We start from the raw sequence: 15,340 nt of genomic DNA, 5'->3' as shown, positions 1-15,340 counted from the left end.
AATTTATACCAATTTAGGTTTACACTAATAGCTTCCTAAAGACACGTCGATCCACAAAATCGGATGAAGTGTTTACATTTTGGAAATTCGTTGCTGGGTGTTACTTGTCTAATTTACAGTCAGATACTAAACTTTAAAGTAATAAAGATATTGAATATCTGATTACACCATCAGAATCGTCGTGCAAATAATGGTAATGTACATATTTCTTTTTGAGGTATCATGATTCCTCTGGCTACTATTAATTTAAGGTCTCTCAAAGTACGCCATCTTTGGCACTCCCGTAATAGACATCTCCTTCATCGACACAAAGCACCGTCCTCGTCACAGCGGAATTCCCAGCCACGCGGTTGGACCATGCGCTGAGGCTACCCCTCTCGTCCGGCTAACGTATGGCACCACATGTTTGCTGCCGGGCCGCGGCTGGCCGAGCGGCCACTCCAACTCCGAACATATAATATTTCCAGGACGCCACAACTCGCCCGTTACCTCACATTGTAATACGCAGACATGGTTCCCACACACCTGTTGTTTTTATTCTGCGGCCACTTCTTTGACGATCCTCAACTGATCCTGTCGCTAGGAACTTGCTCCATATTCTAGAGACATCAATTTAATTCACAGCGATGTCTACCTGTTTCATTCCCCGCTCCATCAGAGTACCTGTATGAAGCCTCCGATTGTTGTCCGAACCATCCTGAAGCAACACAACACTTGTAATGACACACAGCGCAGGTAGTGCAATGTTTAAAGGTGACACGGTTGGCACATACTACACAACTGCCCTCTCACGGTAGGAACATGGGCTAGAATTACATTGCAAACCAACCAATCTACTGAGATCATCTTTCTGGGCCGCAACGTGCAGTGTTAAAGTTTCGGCCATATGCATCATTTATTTTTACCACTGTAGAACGATGTCGTCCGAGTAGCGGACGCGCTGCGGACGTTGCTGTGAAGCGTTTTGACGCGACGCACTGTGTCTGGTGTCGCAGGCTGTGCAGACGCGCCCAGTGCGAGCGGAAGCTGGCGGCGGCGGGCGCGGCGGCCGCCTCTGCCTCGGACTACGTGCAGCGCGCGCACTGCCTGCTGCCGCACGACGCCAGGCCGCCGGTGAGTACCCACTGACTACTGGAGGCAGCCCCAGCCAGCAGCAGCTGAAGCAGCAGCACCTCTGGTGAGGCGCACAACTTGCGTCTTCGTCTTTCACTTCCGCCGCGAGCGGAGAAATTTGGCAGAAACGTTTCAGGCCGGTTTTTTAAAAATTATTTACGAGACCAGAATGAGATTTTCACTCTGCAGCGGAGAGTGCGCTGATATGAAGCTTTCTGGCAGATTAAAACTGTGTGCTGGATCGAGACTCAAACTCAGGACCTTTGCCTTTCGTGGGCAAGTGCTCTACCAACTGAGCTACCCAAGCACGACTCACGCCCCGTCCTCACAGCTTTACTTCTGTCAGTACGTCGTCTCCTACCTTCCAAACTTATCAGAAGCTCTTCTGCGAACCTTGCAGAACCAGCACTCCTGAAAGAAAGGATATTGCGGGGACATGGCATAACCACAGCCTGGGGGATGTTTCCAGAATGAGATATTCACTCTGCAGCGGAGTGTGCGCTCATATGAAACTCCCTGACAGATTAAAACTGTGTGCCGGGCCGAGACTCGAACTCGGGACCTGAGCCTTTCGCGGGCAAGTGCTCTACCAACTGAGCTACGCAAGCACGACTCACTACCAGTCAGTTTTAACCTGCCAGCAAGTTTCATATCAAAGCCCACTCCTCTGTAGAGTGAAAATCTCATTCTGGAAACATCCCCCAGGCTGTGACTATGCCATGTCTCTGCAATATCCTTTCTTTCGGGAGTGCTAGTTCTGCAAGGTTCGCAGGAGAGCTTCTGTTAACAGAATGAGATTTTCACTCTGCAGCGGAGTGTGCGCTGATATGAAACTTCCTGGCAGATTAAAACTGTGTGCCCGACCGAGACTCGAACTCGGGACCTTTGCCTTTCGCGGGCAAGTGCTCTACCAACTGAGCTACTGAAGCACGACTCACGCCCGGTACTCACAGCTTTACTTCTGCCAGTATCTCGTCTCCTACATTCCAAACTTTACAGAAGCTCTCCTGCCCACGAAAGGCAAAGGTCCCGAGTTCGAGTCTCGGTCGGGCACACAGTTTTAATCTGCCAGGAAGTTTCATATCAGCTTCTGTTAAGTTTGGAAAGTAGGACACGAGGTGCTGGCAGAAGTAAAGCTGTGAGGACGACACGCAGTTGGTAGAGCACTTGCCCGCAAATGGCAAACGTCCCGAGTTCGAGTCTCGGCCCGACACGCAGTTTCAATTACTTACGAGTTTGCTACACTAAAAAGGAAAAGAAATTATTTTTATGTTACCTGGTGTATGTGCGTCCTCGTAATGGCCTTGGCCACGTTCCCGCGCAAACTCACTAGGTGGCAGGGCTGTGCTTAGCAACACACTGTTTGGGTTGTTAGCGCATTAATTACGGTGACGCAATGTATGCTGATTGTGAGCAAAGAGTTCTGCGTTAAGCTCGGGAAAACCGCTAGTGAAACGAGGACAATGATTACGCAAGCATGTGCAGATGAGGCACTTTCAAGAAGTCGCGCTTGCGAGTGGCACTAAAGGTTCGTCGAGGCAGAGAATCGCTCCAAGACTATCCCAGAGCTCGTCGCCCATCTACAGCACACACCGCGGAGCGTGTAAGGCAGTTATTGCAAGGAGACCGTCATGCAATTGTGCGTGAGATACCGGAATAACTTAATTTGAATAATGATATTGTCATAAGATTTTACGCGAAGATTTAGGGAAACGGAAACTTAATGCAAAACTCATCCCTCACACACTAACAGACGAACTGAAAGAGGAAATACGAAGAATTGTTTAGTGGTGGATATGAAAGTTGGTGCTACCAGTATATTGCTGAATGGCGGAATTGCGCATCGCCAGTCTCGAGCAAACTCAAACGACAACCAACGGTAACAAAGACAATGTTGATCGCATTCTTTGATAATAAAGGATTAGTTCACCATGATTATATTCGTCTAGGTCAAACAGTGAACCAAACTCTTTACATCGAAGTCCTGAAATGTTTGTGACAGGCAATCCAACGTTGCCGCCAGACATTCCATGATTACCAACCAACATCATCTGTACTCGCCTGACCTCTCGCGCCTTGCGATTTTTTCTTGTTTCCACAAGTTAAAGGGCGGCTGACAGAAAAGCTTCAGCAAGGCATCCCAGAGATCCAGCGTGCTATAACAAATCAGCTCAGAGGCATCGCAGTTGAATATTCCCTTGCTTGCTTCCAAGACCTCCAGAAACGTTGGCAACTGTAAATAGGTGGCCGAGGGGACTACTTCGATAGGAGTGAATGCAATTACTTGGTAAAAGCAATGTTCTATTTTTTTTAAAAAAAAAAGCCTGTTCTGCAAATTTTCTGACATAGGGAGATGTGAATCGCTCAATGACTGGCTAATAGCACCCAGTAAGTTATACTGAACAGTGAGCGTTCGAAGCAGTTAATAGAGAGAAGGCGCGAATGTAGTGCAGGAACGCATTTACTCTTTATAGATTAATTAAAAGCCTTCGATTGTGTAAATAACTGCGGACACCGGAGATTTGTCGATCTTTCCCGCGTCATTAAAATGGATGCGCTGCTCAAGTGACTTGAGAGGTCGCTCCCGCGTAGTTATTACAGATACATATGTCTGCGATGGTCCAGTGTTGCGCCGTCATCAGAGATATATGTGGATGAACTGAGGACTCTTCATAATAAAGATTAGTTTTTTGTTATACCTCACTCAGACAAATATGAAAAGCACCTTGCGTCATCAGTGGAGTCAAGCGTGGCGAACCCACAAAAGTCCAAGAACTGCAGTGAAATTGAGCTTCATATGGAAATAACGAACACTTATTTCATTTGATATAGAAAACTTCGTAAGGGCCAATATCGCAGCTGCCTAAATATCGACATTCAAATGGTTCAAATGGCTCTGAGCACTATGGGACTCAACTGCTGTGGTCATTAGTCCCCTAGAACTCAGAACTACTTAAACCTAACTAACCTAAGGACATCACACACACCCATGCCCGAGGCAGGATTCGAACCTGCGACCGTAGCAGCAGCGCGGCTCCGGACTGGAGCATCGACATTCACTTTTCTTGGGCACCACTGATAAATAAACTGCTTGTTTAATCAGACGAAACACGCTAACATAGGTGACGTCTTTCTTAATAAGAGTACGGCACATACATTAGGAAGAATTTTTGTTTCGCCGATGGAGTCTTCTAAGTATGCATTCATTTATCGTGTAGATTTGTGCAAACTGCTGGCTGCAGCTCTTAAATGTTACATTCCTAAAAATTTGGAAGACTTTTTCAAGACTTCTTTTTTATTCCTTCCATTAAAAATGCCTATCCTGTCCTCTAATCTATCGCCTTATAGAGAAAAATTCAGTATCTCGATCTTACTGACGATTACCGTCAGAACGAAGATTTAAGGCTTCACCTCAGCATTTGTGCAGCGCTGGCATTTGTAAAACCAGCGGACGTAAGTAATGGCTGAGTTGAGATTCATGCGCAAGCTCCTGATAACGAAAGGCTCCCTCAGTTTTTTGACTTCTTTGTGTATACCTGCCTACAGAACGGTGATATTCCCATCGCAATGTGGAAATGATACGGAAAAATCCACCCAACGGCGGATGCCACTGAAGCGTGGCACAATGAAGTAAATAATATTATGGGAGACCACATTAAAAAAAAAAAAAAAACTGCTTAGTGGTATGCTTGAAGAAGGAAAAGGAGCTCATAATCTGCATCTGCATGAAATGGAAAAGAAACTTCATGGAAAGAAGAGAAAGAAGAAGTACTTGAAGATGGACAACAGGACAGAGAGAGCTGTAAAAAATTATGAAGTGTGTGGCAGCCTTAGGTCTTACTTTAAAGCTGTTGCCCCCATTCGGTCACTGAACTAAAATCTGTTCACAAGAACTATATTAAAAAATTGTGAAAGCTACCAATTCTTCTATGATTACTTGGTTAAAATTGTTAATTATACTGAAGAAACATTATCAACTTTAATTTTAATTCATATTAATAAATAAAATGAAATTTAGTTCTAGCATAAAAACGATGAATAATATGCAACAGAACTGTGAATTATTGGTCGTTGATACCGGTAATTTCCCAGAGTAAGTAAAGAGTTTAAAAAATAAAGATGATATAATACTTACAAGAAAGAGTTTCTTCACTGTTTACCTTAAATATAATCTATACTTGAAGTGATCTATCCTTTACCATCTTTTATACTTCTCGTATTTTTCGAAGTCCACAATAATTTTTTATATGGATGTGTACAGTTTGTGTGTCTCTGTTTAATTTTCATTGCACTTATACTTGTTTCGTTCGGATGCTTTTCTGAAATTATCTACCATATTAGGTAAGTCGAAAGAACCATTACCACCACGAAACTGACACCGAAAAAGACATGGTGGTGTTTAACACGAAAAAGGTAAAGTGTTTTCTAGTACATAAGCAAGTAGAAAGCATTGTTTCGCCTCAGAATTTCGCTGAAATAACGGTTCATGCATCCATGCATGTCTTCGTCTATACATTTATAAGGAAACAAAAACCTTCTCCCTTAGACAGAATTTTTTGAACAATAACACAGCACTCTTAGGTAGCATAAGTCTATGCAGTAATAATTATACAGGCTGATTTAGCTGCCCCTACCGATTTCATTTTATGCAGCCTGCAATGTTATTTCTGGTCTTCAAAAAACACGCGCGAAATTTCATATTCCCACGCTCGCGAAGCGAAAACTATCAGTTCTTCATAAAAAAAATGAACAGGGCCTTCTTGTAGAAAATGTACCGTGGTTAAAATTTGTTCTAGGACACGTTTCAGCTGGTGGCCGTAGTTTTCGACTTACTCAAGAAAAGTTACTAAAGTGACTCCACACTCAATCTCCACCGATCAAAATCTCTTATAGTATGTTGTTGATGGTACTCCCTCCTACGAATGTACAAAAATTTGGGACTGTACCAATTATTACGAATTATTTCCCGCATTTGACCTTTCTGGCCTTCATTGACTGACCTTATTATGACATCAGCTTAGTTGAGCTCTTAGAAATTATAAAATTGACGTTTTTGTAAATTTTACCCAACAATTTTGTGAGTTTTTAACAGCATAAAATAAACAATGACATTATTGTATCCGTCACGCACTCTCACCACGAAACTACTGTGCTTGCAAAGGTTAAGTTTGGATCGAATTGTCAACGTAATTAGTTTTAGTGTAAATCTTACAAAAGTCTTTTCTCTTTCATTACCCGGGAACGCTCAAATTAATAGCGGTAAAGAAATAGCCGACTATGCTGATAGCGAATAAATAGAGACAAAAACGGTCGAATATCGGGAATAGTTCGCGTAGTCGGATATTTTTGTACATTGTTAGGAGGAAAGGCTTCGAGCAAGATGTAGACTGGTGAAGAATGAGTATAGGCGTGAAGGCGCATTTAAAGGTCACTTTTGACGTTTTTCTTGAATAGCTTGCAAACCGTGGCCTTCAGCAAAACGTATTTACGTACAAAATTTAACTACATTTTCTAAAATATTTTTCTAAAAAACGATCCTATTCATTTTTTTTGTACTCTAATCGTTTGAGCATAGCGAGGGACAGAATATGAAAAATTTGCGTATGGTTAATTAACATTGCGGGTTGCATAAAAGGACAGCGACAGTGGCAGCTGAGTCACCTTCTATACAGGGTGTTACAAAAAGGTACGGCCAAACTTTCAGGAAACATTCCTCACACACAAAGAAAGAAAATATGTTATGTGGACATGTGTGCGGAAACGCTTACTTTCCATGTTAGAGCTCATTTTATTACTTCTCTTCAAATCACATTAATCGTGCAATGGAAACACACAGCAACAGAACGTACCAGCGTGACTTCAAACACTTTGTTACAGGAAATGTTCAAAATGTCCTCCGTTAGCGAGGATACATGCATCCACCCTCCGTCGCATGGAATCCCTGATACGCTGATGCAGCCCTGGAGAATGGCGTATTGTATCACAGCCGTCCACAATACGAGCACGAAGAGTCTCTACATTTGGTACCGGGGTTGCATAGACAAGAGCTTTCAAATGCCCCCATAAATGAAAATCAAGAGGGTTGAGGTCAGGAGAGCGTGGAGGCCATGGAATTGGTCCGCCTCTACCAATCCATCGGTCACCGAATCTGTTGTTGAGAAGCGTACGAACACTTCGACTGAAATGTGCAGGAGCTCCATCGTGCATGAACCAAATGTTGTGTCGTACTTGTAAAGGCATATGTTCCAGCAGCACAGGTAGAGTATCCCGCATGAAATCATGATAACGTGCTCCATTGAGCGTAGGTGGAAGAACATGGGGCCCAATCAAGACATCACCAACAATGCCTGCCCAAACTTTCACAGAAAATCCGTGTTGATGACGTGATTGCACAATTGCGTGCGGATTCTCGTAAGCCCACACATGTTGATTGTGAAAATTTACAATTTGATCACGTTGGAATGAAGCGTCATCCGTAAAGAGAACATTTGCACTGAAATGAGGATTGACACATTGTTGGATGAACCATTCGCAGAAGTGTACCCGTGGAGGCCAATCAGCTGCTGATAGTGCCTGCACACGCTGTACATGGTACGGAAACAACTGGTTCTCCCGTAGCACTCTCCATACAGTGACGTGGTCAACGTTACCTTGTACAGCAGCAACTTCTCTGACGCTGACATTAGGGTTATCTTCAACTGCACGAAGAATTGCCTCGTCCATTGCAGGCGTCCTCGTCGTTCTAAGTCTTCCCCAGTCGCGAGTCATAGGCTGGAATGTTCCGTGCTCCCTAAGACGCCGGTCAATTGCTTCGAACCTCTTCCTGTCGCGACACCTTCGTTCTGGAAATCTGTCTCGATACAAACGTACCGCACCACGGCTATTGCCCCGTGCTAATCCATACATTAAATGGGCATCTGCCAACTCCGCATTTGTAAACATTGCACTGACTGCAAAACCACGTTCGTGATGAGCACTAACCTGTTGATGCTACGTACCGATGTGCTTGATGCTGGTACTGTAGAGCAATGAGTCGCATGTCAACACAAGCACCGAAGTCAACATTACCTTCCTTCAATTGGGCCAACTGACGATGAATCGAGGAAGTGCAGTACATACTGACGAAACTAAAATCAGCTCTAACACGGAAATTAAGCGTTTCCAGACACATGTCCACATAACATCTTTTCTTTATTTGTGTGTGAGGAATGTTTCCTGAAAGTTTGGCCGTACCTTTTTGTAACACTCTTTATACACTGAGGTGACAAAAGCCATGGGTTAGCGATATGCACACAAAAAAGGTGCGGGACTATCGCGTGAACAAGGTATCAAAGGGAAGTTCTTTGGCGGAACTGTCATTTGTACTCAGGTGATTCATATGAAAAGGCTTCCGACGTGATTACGGCCGCACGACGGGAATTAACAACTCTGAACGCGGAATGGTAGTTGAAGCTAGACACATGGGACATTCCATTTCGGAAATCGTTAGGCAGATCAGTATTCCGAGGTCCACAGTATCAAGAGTGCGTCGACAATACCAAATTTAAGGCATTACCTCTCACCATGGACAATGCAGAGGCCACCGACCTTCACGTAACGACCAAGAGCAGCAGTGTTTGCGTAGAGTTTTCAGTGCTAACAGACAAGCAAAAATCTGTGAAATAACCGCAGAAACCACTGTGGGACGTACGACGAATGTATCCGCTATGCTAGTGAGGGGTAATTTGTCGTTAATGGGATACGGAAGCAGACGACAACGTGAGTGGCTTTGCTAATGGCACGACATCGCTTTCAGAGTGTCTCTTGGGCTCGTGAACGAATCGATTGGACCCTAGCAGACTGAAAAACCCTGGCCTCTTCAGATGAGTGTCGATTACAGTTGTGAAGAATTGATGGTAGGGTTCGAGAATGGCGCAGACCCCACGAAGTCTTGGATCCAAGTTGTCAACAAGGCACTATGCAAGCTGGTGATGGCTCCATAACGGTGTGGGATGTGTTGACCTGGAATGTACTGGATCGTCTGGTTGTTCAGCTACTTGGAGACCATTTATAGGCATCATGTACTTAAACAACAATGGAATTTTTATGGATGACAATGCGTTATGTCACTGGGCCACAAGTTTTTGCGACTGGTTTGAAGAACATTCTGAACAATTTGAGCGAATGGTTTGGCCACCCAGATCGCCCGTCATGAATCCCATCGAATATCTATTGGACGTGATCGAAAGGTCAGTTCGTGCACAAAATCCTGCACCGGTAATAATTTCGCAGTTATGGACAGCTCTAGAGGCGGAACGGCGCAATATTTTTGCAACGGACTTCAAACGACTTCTTGAGTTCATGCCACGTCGAGTTGCTGCACTACGGAGGGGAAAAGGAGGTCTGCAAGGTGAGAAAAGCCCAAGAAGTGAACTTAAGGTGCGACATAATGCCACGCAGGAGGCCGCGACCATTAAGTTAGCTGAGGAATCTTGTTCCACTACTGAATCGGTCACTAGAATAAACTGAATATCTCCAAAGAAAAATACATTGAAGAGCCAAAGAAACTGGTATAGGCATGCGTATTCAAATACAGAGAGATATGTAAACAGGCAGAATACTGACCTGCGGTCGGCTACGCCTATATAAGACAACAACAATCTGGCTCAGTTATTAGATCGGTTACTGCTGCTGCAATGGCAGGTTATCAAGATTTAAGTGAGTTTGAAAGTGGCGTTATAGTCGGCACGTGAGCGATCGAACACAGCATCTCTGAGGTAGCAATAAAGTGCGTATTTTCCCATACGACCATTTCACCAGTGTACCGGGAATATCACGAATTCAGTAAAACATCAAATCCCCGACATCTTTGCAGCCGGAAAAAGATTCTGCAACAATGGGACCAACGACGACTGAAGAGAATCATTAACGTAACAGAAGTGCAACCCTTCCGCAAATTGCTGCAGATTTCAATGCTGGGCCATCTAAAAGTGTCAGCGTGCTTAACCATTCAGCGAAACATCATCGATATCGACTTTCAGGGCCGAAGGCCCACACGTGTACCCTTGATGACTGCACGACACAAACCCTTCACGCTTTGCCTGGGCTCGTCAACACCGACATTGGATTGTTGATGACTGAAAACATGTTGCCTGATCGGACGAGTCTCGTTTCGAATTGTATCGAACGGATGTACGTGTACGGGTATGGAGACAACCTCATGAATCCATGGACCCTGAATGTCAGCAGGGGACTGTTCAAGCTGGTACAGGCTCTATAATGGTGTGAGGTGTGCGCAGTTGGAGTGACTTGGGACCCCTGATACGTCTAGATACGACTCTGACAGGAGACACGTACGTAAGCATCCTGTCTGATCACCTGCATCCATTCATGTTCATTGTGCATTCCGACGGACTTGGAAAATTCCAGTAGGACAATGAGACACCCCCACATGTCCAGAATTGCTATAGAGTGACTCCAGGAACACTCTTCTGAGTTTAAACACTTCTGCTGGCCACCAAACGCCTCAGACATGAGCATTATTGAGCATAGAAGCCTGTGTCTGGAACCTTCATACACGAAGGTAACAGAGCATCACATTCATAGATGTCAATGCCTGTCTATGCAGCAACTAGCTCCATCTTCTCCACTGTCAATCACGGCAATCAGTCGCAATCGCTGAATAACAAACATTGAGAGATGTTTCGCCTACGATCCGTCAGCGTACAAAGTCACTTTTGCTGGCGAAAGGGTGGCCTAGTGACAGGCGTCGACGCCTGTAACTTCGGCCCACTGTAGCGTCGTTGGATGACGTTTCTGAACATGGGGGTTTCTATCCCCTGTTTGTTCCTCAAGGCACCATCTACAACCCCTCGACTTTTGTCGCAACATTTCTGGGGCACTCTGTATATGCAGGGTGTCTTTCCTAAGGGTTGTCAGACGCATTTTCTCTGGTGTTTCGGTAGATGTTTTGTGAGTCAGCCGAAACAAATACTGCTCGTCTTACATGTGACGTCCAGCGCGCACTGAATGTGTCGGTTTGGCACGTAAAATTCCGCTTTAAAAATCATTTTGTTTAAAACGGGAAACAAACCAACGATTTCCGTCAACACTGGCAGTCGCATGAGAGATGCGATGAGCAGCGTTTGTTTGGGCTGATTCCAGATACACACAGAAAAAACGAAATTGAAAATATGTGTCAAAAAATGAGAGAAAAAGCGCCTCAGGCCTCTTAGGAGAGACAGTCTGTATATTTCAAACTATTAGTAATACCTAAATATACGAATAAACTACATAAAGTTTAAATACTTCGCTCTAGAAAGACGTCTGCCATCCAAGAACATACGTTTCCATTAACTTTCCAGCAGCTATAAAAAGTTTATTTTTTCATAAATTCAATTTAAACAAAAGCCAAAAATTTTTATTGCTGACCAGCTCGTTCGAAACCATATTGCAGTAGAACTTAATTACGCATATAATATTGATAATATCAGACGACGTGAGTGTTACGTAAAATGTGACTTTATGACCATCTTTACATTCGTAATGTGATGAGTGAAAATAGGTGTGGTAAGGTAATTTTCTATTTGATGACGCATGGCTTCGTTAGCCCAAGAATTATCATATGTATCTTACTGCTTTATACATTTACATGTTTATGACAGGTTTATTATTCCATCTCAGATGAAAGAACTTCAAGCTTCTTTTACTTATTCATATCCAAGAGGGCCGTTTAACTAAGGATGGAAGGTACTTAAACATATTTATCTTTTACTGTAAATACGTGCTATGTATTAAACTTCGTGGCAGATTAAAACAGTGTACCGAGCCGAAAGTCGAACTTGGAGCTTTTGCCTCTCGTCGGCACGCGCTCTACCAACTGAGCTACCCAAGCACGGCACACGTCCCGTCTTTACAACTTTCCTCCCACCAGTACCTCATATTCTATCTTCCAAACTTCACAGAAGTTCTCTTGCGAAACTTCCGGGACTACCACTCCTGGAAGAAAGGATGCTGCGGAGATATGTATTATGTAACCTGTGTTGTTGTTTTATGACTTGTTGTATACTCTTGCGTCTAAATATCCTCTCAGTCATGCGACTGGACTCGTGATTTCCTATCAGTGAGGTCACAGTTAGTAGTAATTGATGGAAAGTCACTTAGTAAAACAGAAGTGATATCTGGCGTTCCCCAAGGTAGTGTTATAGGGTCTCTGTTGTTACATATCTATATAAATGATTTATGAGACAATCTGAGCAGCTGGCTTAGGTTATTTGCAGATGATGCTGTCTTGTATCTTCTAGTAAAGTCATCAGAAGATAAAAAAATGCAAAACGAGTATAAAAAGATATCTGCGTGGGGGTAAAACTGGCAATTAGCCCTAAATAATGAAAAGTGCGAGATCGTGGACATAAGCGTTAAAAGGAATCTTTTAAACTTCGATTACACGATAAATCAACCAAATCTCATGGCCATACATTTACTAAATATCTAGGAATTGCAATCATTAACAATTTAAATAGGAAAGGGCACACAGAAAATGCTGTGGGGAAGGCGAACCAAATACTGCATTTTATTGGCAGAACACTTAGAAGGTGCGCCATATCTACTAAACAGACTGCCTACCCTACGCTTGTCCGTCGCTTTTAGGAATACTGCTTCATAGTGTGGATCCTTACCGGATAGAGTTAATGGAGTACATCGAGAAAATTCAAAGAAGACCAGCACGTTTAATATAATCGAGAAATAGGTGAGAGATCGTGACGGACATGATACAGAATTTGGGGTGGACGTCATTAAAACGTAGGCGTGGTTGCTAATGTTGATCAGATGGTTTCAATTAAACGTCCGTGTTCGGTTTGTATGAGCAATAAATAGTATATAGCTTAGGGCATAGCCTACAGTTACTGTAATTAGTAATAATACAACTATAGTATGGTCATGTAGCGGGATCTTCTCAAGAAATTTCGATCACCAGTTTTCTCCTATGAAGGTGAAAATACTTTGTTGACGCCGACCTACATAGGAAGAAACGATCATCGTAATAAAACAAGGAAAATTAGAGCTCGCACGGAAAGAGATAAGTGTTCATTTTTTCTGCACGCTGTTGGAGAGTGGAATAATACACAGTTATTGTGAAGGTGGATCGATGAACCATCTGACAGGTACTTAAGTGTGACTTACAGAGAATCCATGCAGATGTAGATCCGTTCACAATGGTTCTATGGAACAAAAAGTACATCGAATGTATTGGTTACCAATATTTGAGTTTAAAATACATCACTATGCACTTTTGTCAGCTTCATAGGAAGTATATGCAGATCAAAAATATGTAGTTAACATCTTATTTCTTCCACTGTGCTGTAAGAGCTAATAAATATCGTATTGGTGAGAGTAAAGCCAGTAGTTCTGTTTCATTATCACTGTTATCTACATCTAACTGAATTTATGCGTGTTATACATGTGGAAGTGTGTGAGATGATTACAAGGCAGTAGCTTGCAGTAAGTGTGACGGCTGTGCTGCAGGTGGACCCGCAGTGGGAGTTCCCGCGCTCTCGCCTGCTGCTGGAGAAGACGCTGGGGGAGGGAGAGTTCGGCCGCGTGCTGCGCGCCAGGGCCATCGACATCGCCGGCGTCACGGGTGAGGACAACGTTTGCAGCAGATCACTAACTGATCAAACAACGTTTGCAGCACCTGTATAGCTTAGAACAGGGGAGGACGTTCACGGGCAAGAGTGCGAAAGCGCCCAGCCTCGCTTCATCCTTTCCCCACCGCCACGTCACGCTCTCTGACTGCGAGGAGGAGGAAGAGGGGAAAACTGCGAACGCGCCATATTTAATCGGCAGACCACTTGCACTGCATATTACTTCGTTTTATATTTCACATTTCTCAACAACATAGGTCACAAACAAAACAAATTGCCAGTATTATTTAATTATTTTTGGCGCGCTGAAGACATAACATAATTTTTACCTGGTACAGACCGTTGGTACACAAAAAAACGCAGACAGTTTCATTGATTTTCGCACTCATGTTACCACAAAATTTTGATTTATTTAGTTTCATAGTCGAGAAACTGTATTTCACACAAATATTTCGATCGAAATATTGTAGCACTTTTGCAGCCTCATTATGGACATTGGAAACTCTACCTGAGGAAAGCAATGTAGACGTTCTGGACAGTTTTAAGGTAAAAGGATTTGTCATTAAGACGGGAATTACCTCGCAGATCAGTCAGCTACATCTGAACATGAATAGCTACTCTTTCAACTGAAACGGCAAACGGTCTCGGAAACAGCTGGGAAACTGGTAAGGTTGACAGTGTGCTCAAAATCCGTGTGGAATTTTTCTTTCAAGACGACAACAAATTCTCCAGACTTCGCGTGTTCGTTAACGCCATTGAACTTAGCAAACAAGACTGTCTTTGTCAGAATGTGTCCTTTATAAAACGCGATTTTCTTGTTAAATATGTCCACATCAAATCAGAAAGGAGTTACCTTGCGATTTCTTACTGTGGGCAGTGTGCAGTCAAAAATGGTTCAAATGGCTCTGAGCACTAAGGGACTTAACTTTAGAGGTCATCAGCCTCCTAGAACTACTAAAACCTAACTAATTCTAAGTTCTAGGGGACAAATGACCTCAGAAATTGAGTCCCATAGTCCTCAGAGCCATTTGAACCATTTTGAGCCTAACTAACGTAAGGACATCACACACATCCTTGCCCGAGGCAGGATTCGAACCTGCGACCGTAGCGGTCGCGCGGTTCCAGACTGTAGCACCTAGAACCGCTCGGCCACTCCAGCCGGCCGTGTGCAGCCAAGCGCACTTAAAATGCGAAATCTGCACTCTATCCTGGATGTCCTAGTTTTCGTTCCTGCGCTTCATAATTTTTCAGTCGAAAAATCGTTCCAGACATTCCCCTTGACGTTACAGTAGCATGTGGAATCTCCATTCTCTTCGTTCAGTTCCACTGTAAACTGTTGCATTCGTACCGTCAATTTCTTCACGTCCTCCACGCCTACAAATTGAGCTCGAAGTGCTTTGTGATATACGGAACAATGAATCCTATCTGTCGATCATTGTAAGTTTCTGGTTTTTCATTTTCAATTAAATCATAAATTCTTTCTGTTTGATACTGTAACGTCATTTCATAGCAAATACGCAGTACCCGCCGTTTATCCTCTTCCTCTGTTATTCCCATGCATCTCTAAGGATTATCTGCGGCCCACATACACTGAACGCATGAGG

The 15,340-nt window shown here is 43.6% G+C and overlaps 1 protein-coding gene across 1 annotated transcript in view; it reads left to right on the top strand.

The window, feature by feature from the left end:
- The window catches only part of LOC124594194 (proto-oncogene tyrosine-protein kinase receptor Ret-like), a 132,725-nt gene that overhangs the window by 65,250 nt on the left and 52,135 nt on the right, over nt 1–15,340 (top strand). Inside the window, exons 6-7 of the mRNA XM_047132552.1 lie at nt 996–1,113; nt 13,618–13,732. Coding sequence (XP_046988508.1) covers nt 996–1,113; nt 13,618–13,732 — 233 coding nt within the window. The remainder of the gene's footprint in view (nt 1–995; nt 1,114–13,617; nt 13,733–15,340) is intronic.

Source organism: Schistocerca americana, chromosome 2, assembly GCF_021461395.2.
Source record: "Schistocerca americana isolate TAMUIC-IGC-003095 chromosome 2, iqSchAmer2.1, whole genome shotgun sequence".
In the NCBI taxonomy this organism is placed as follows: Eukaryota; Metazoa; Arthropoda; class Insecta; order Orthoptera; family Acrididae; genus Schistocerca; species Schistocerca americana.
This window is presented reverse-complemented; position numbering and strand designations above follow the sequence as displayed.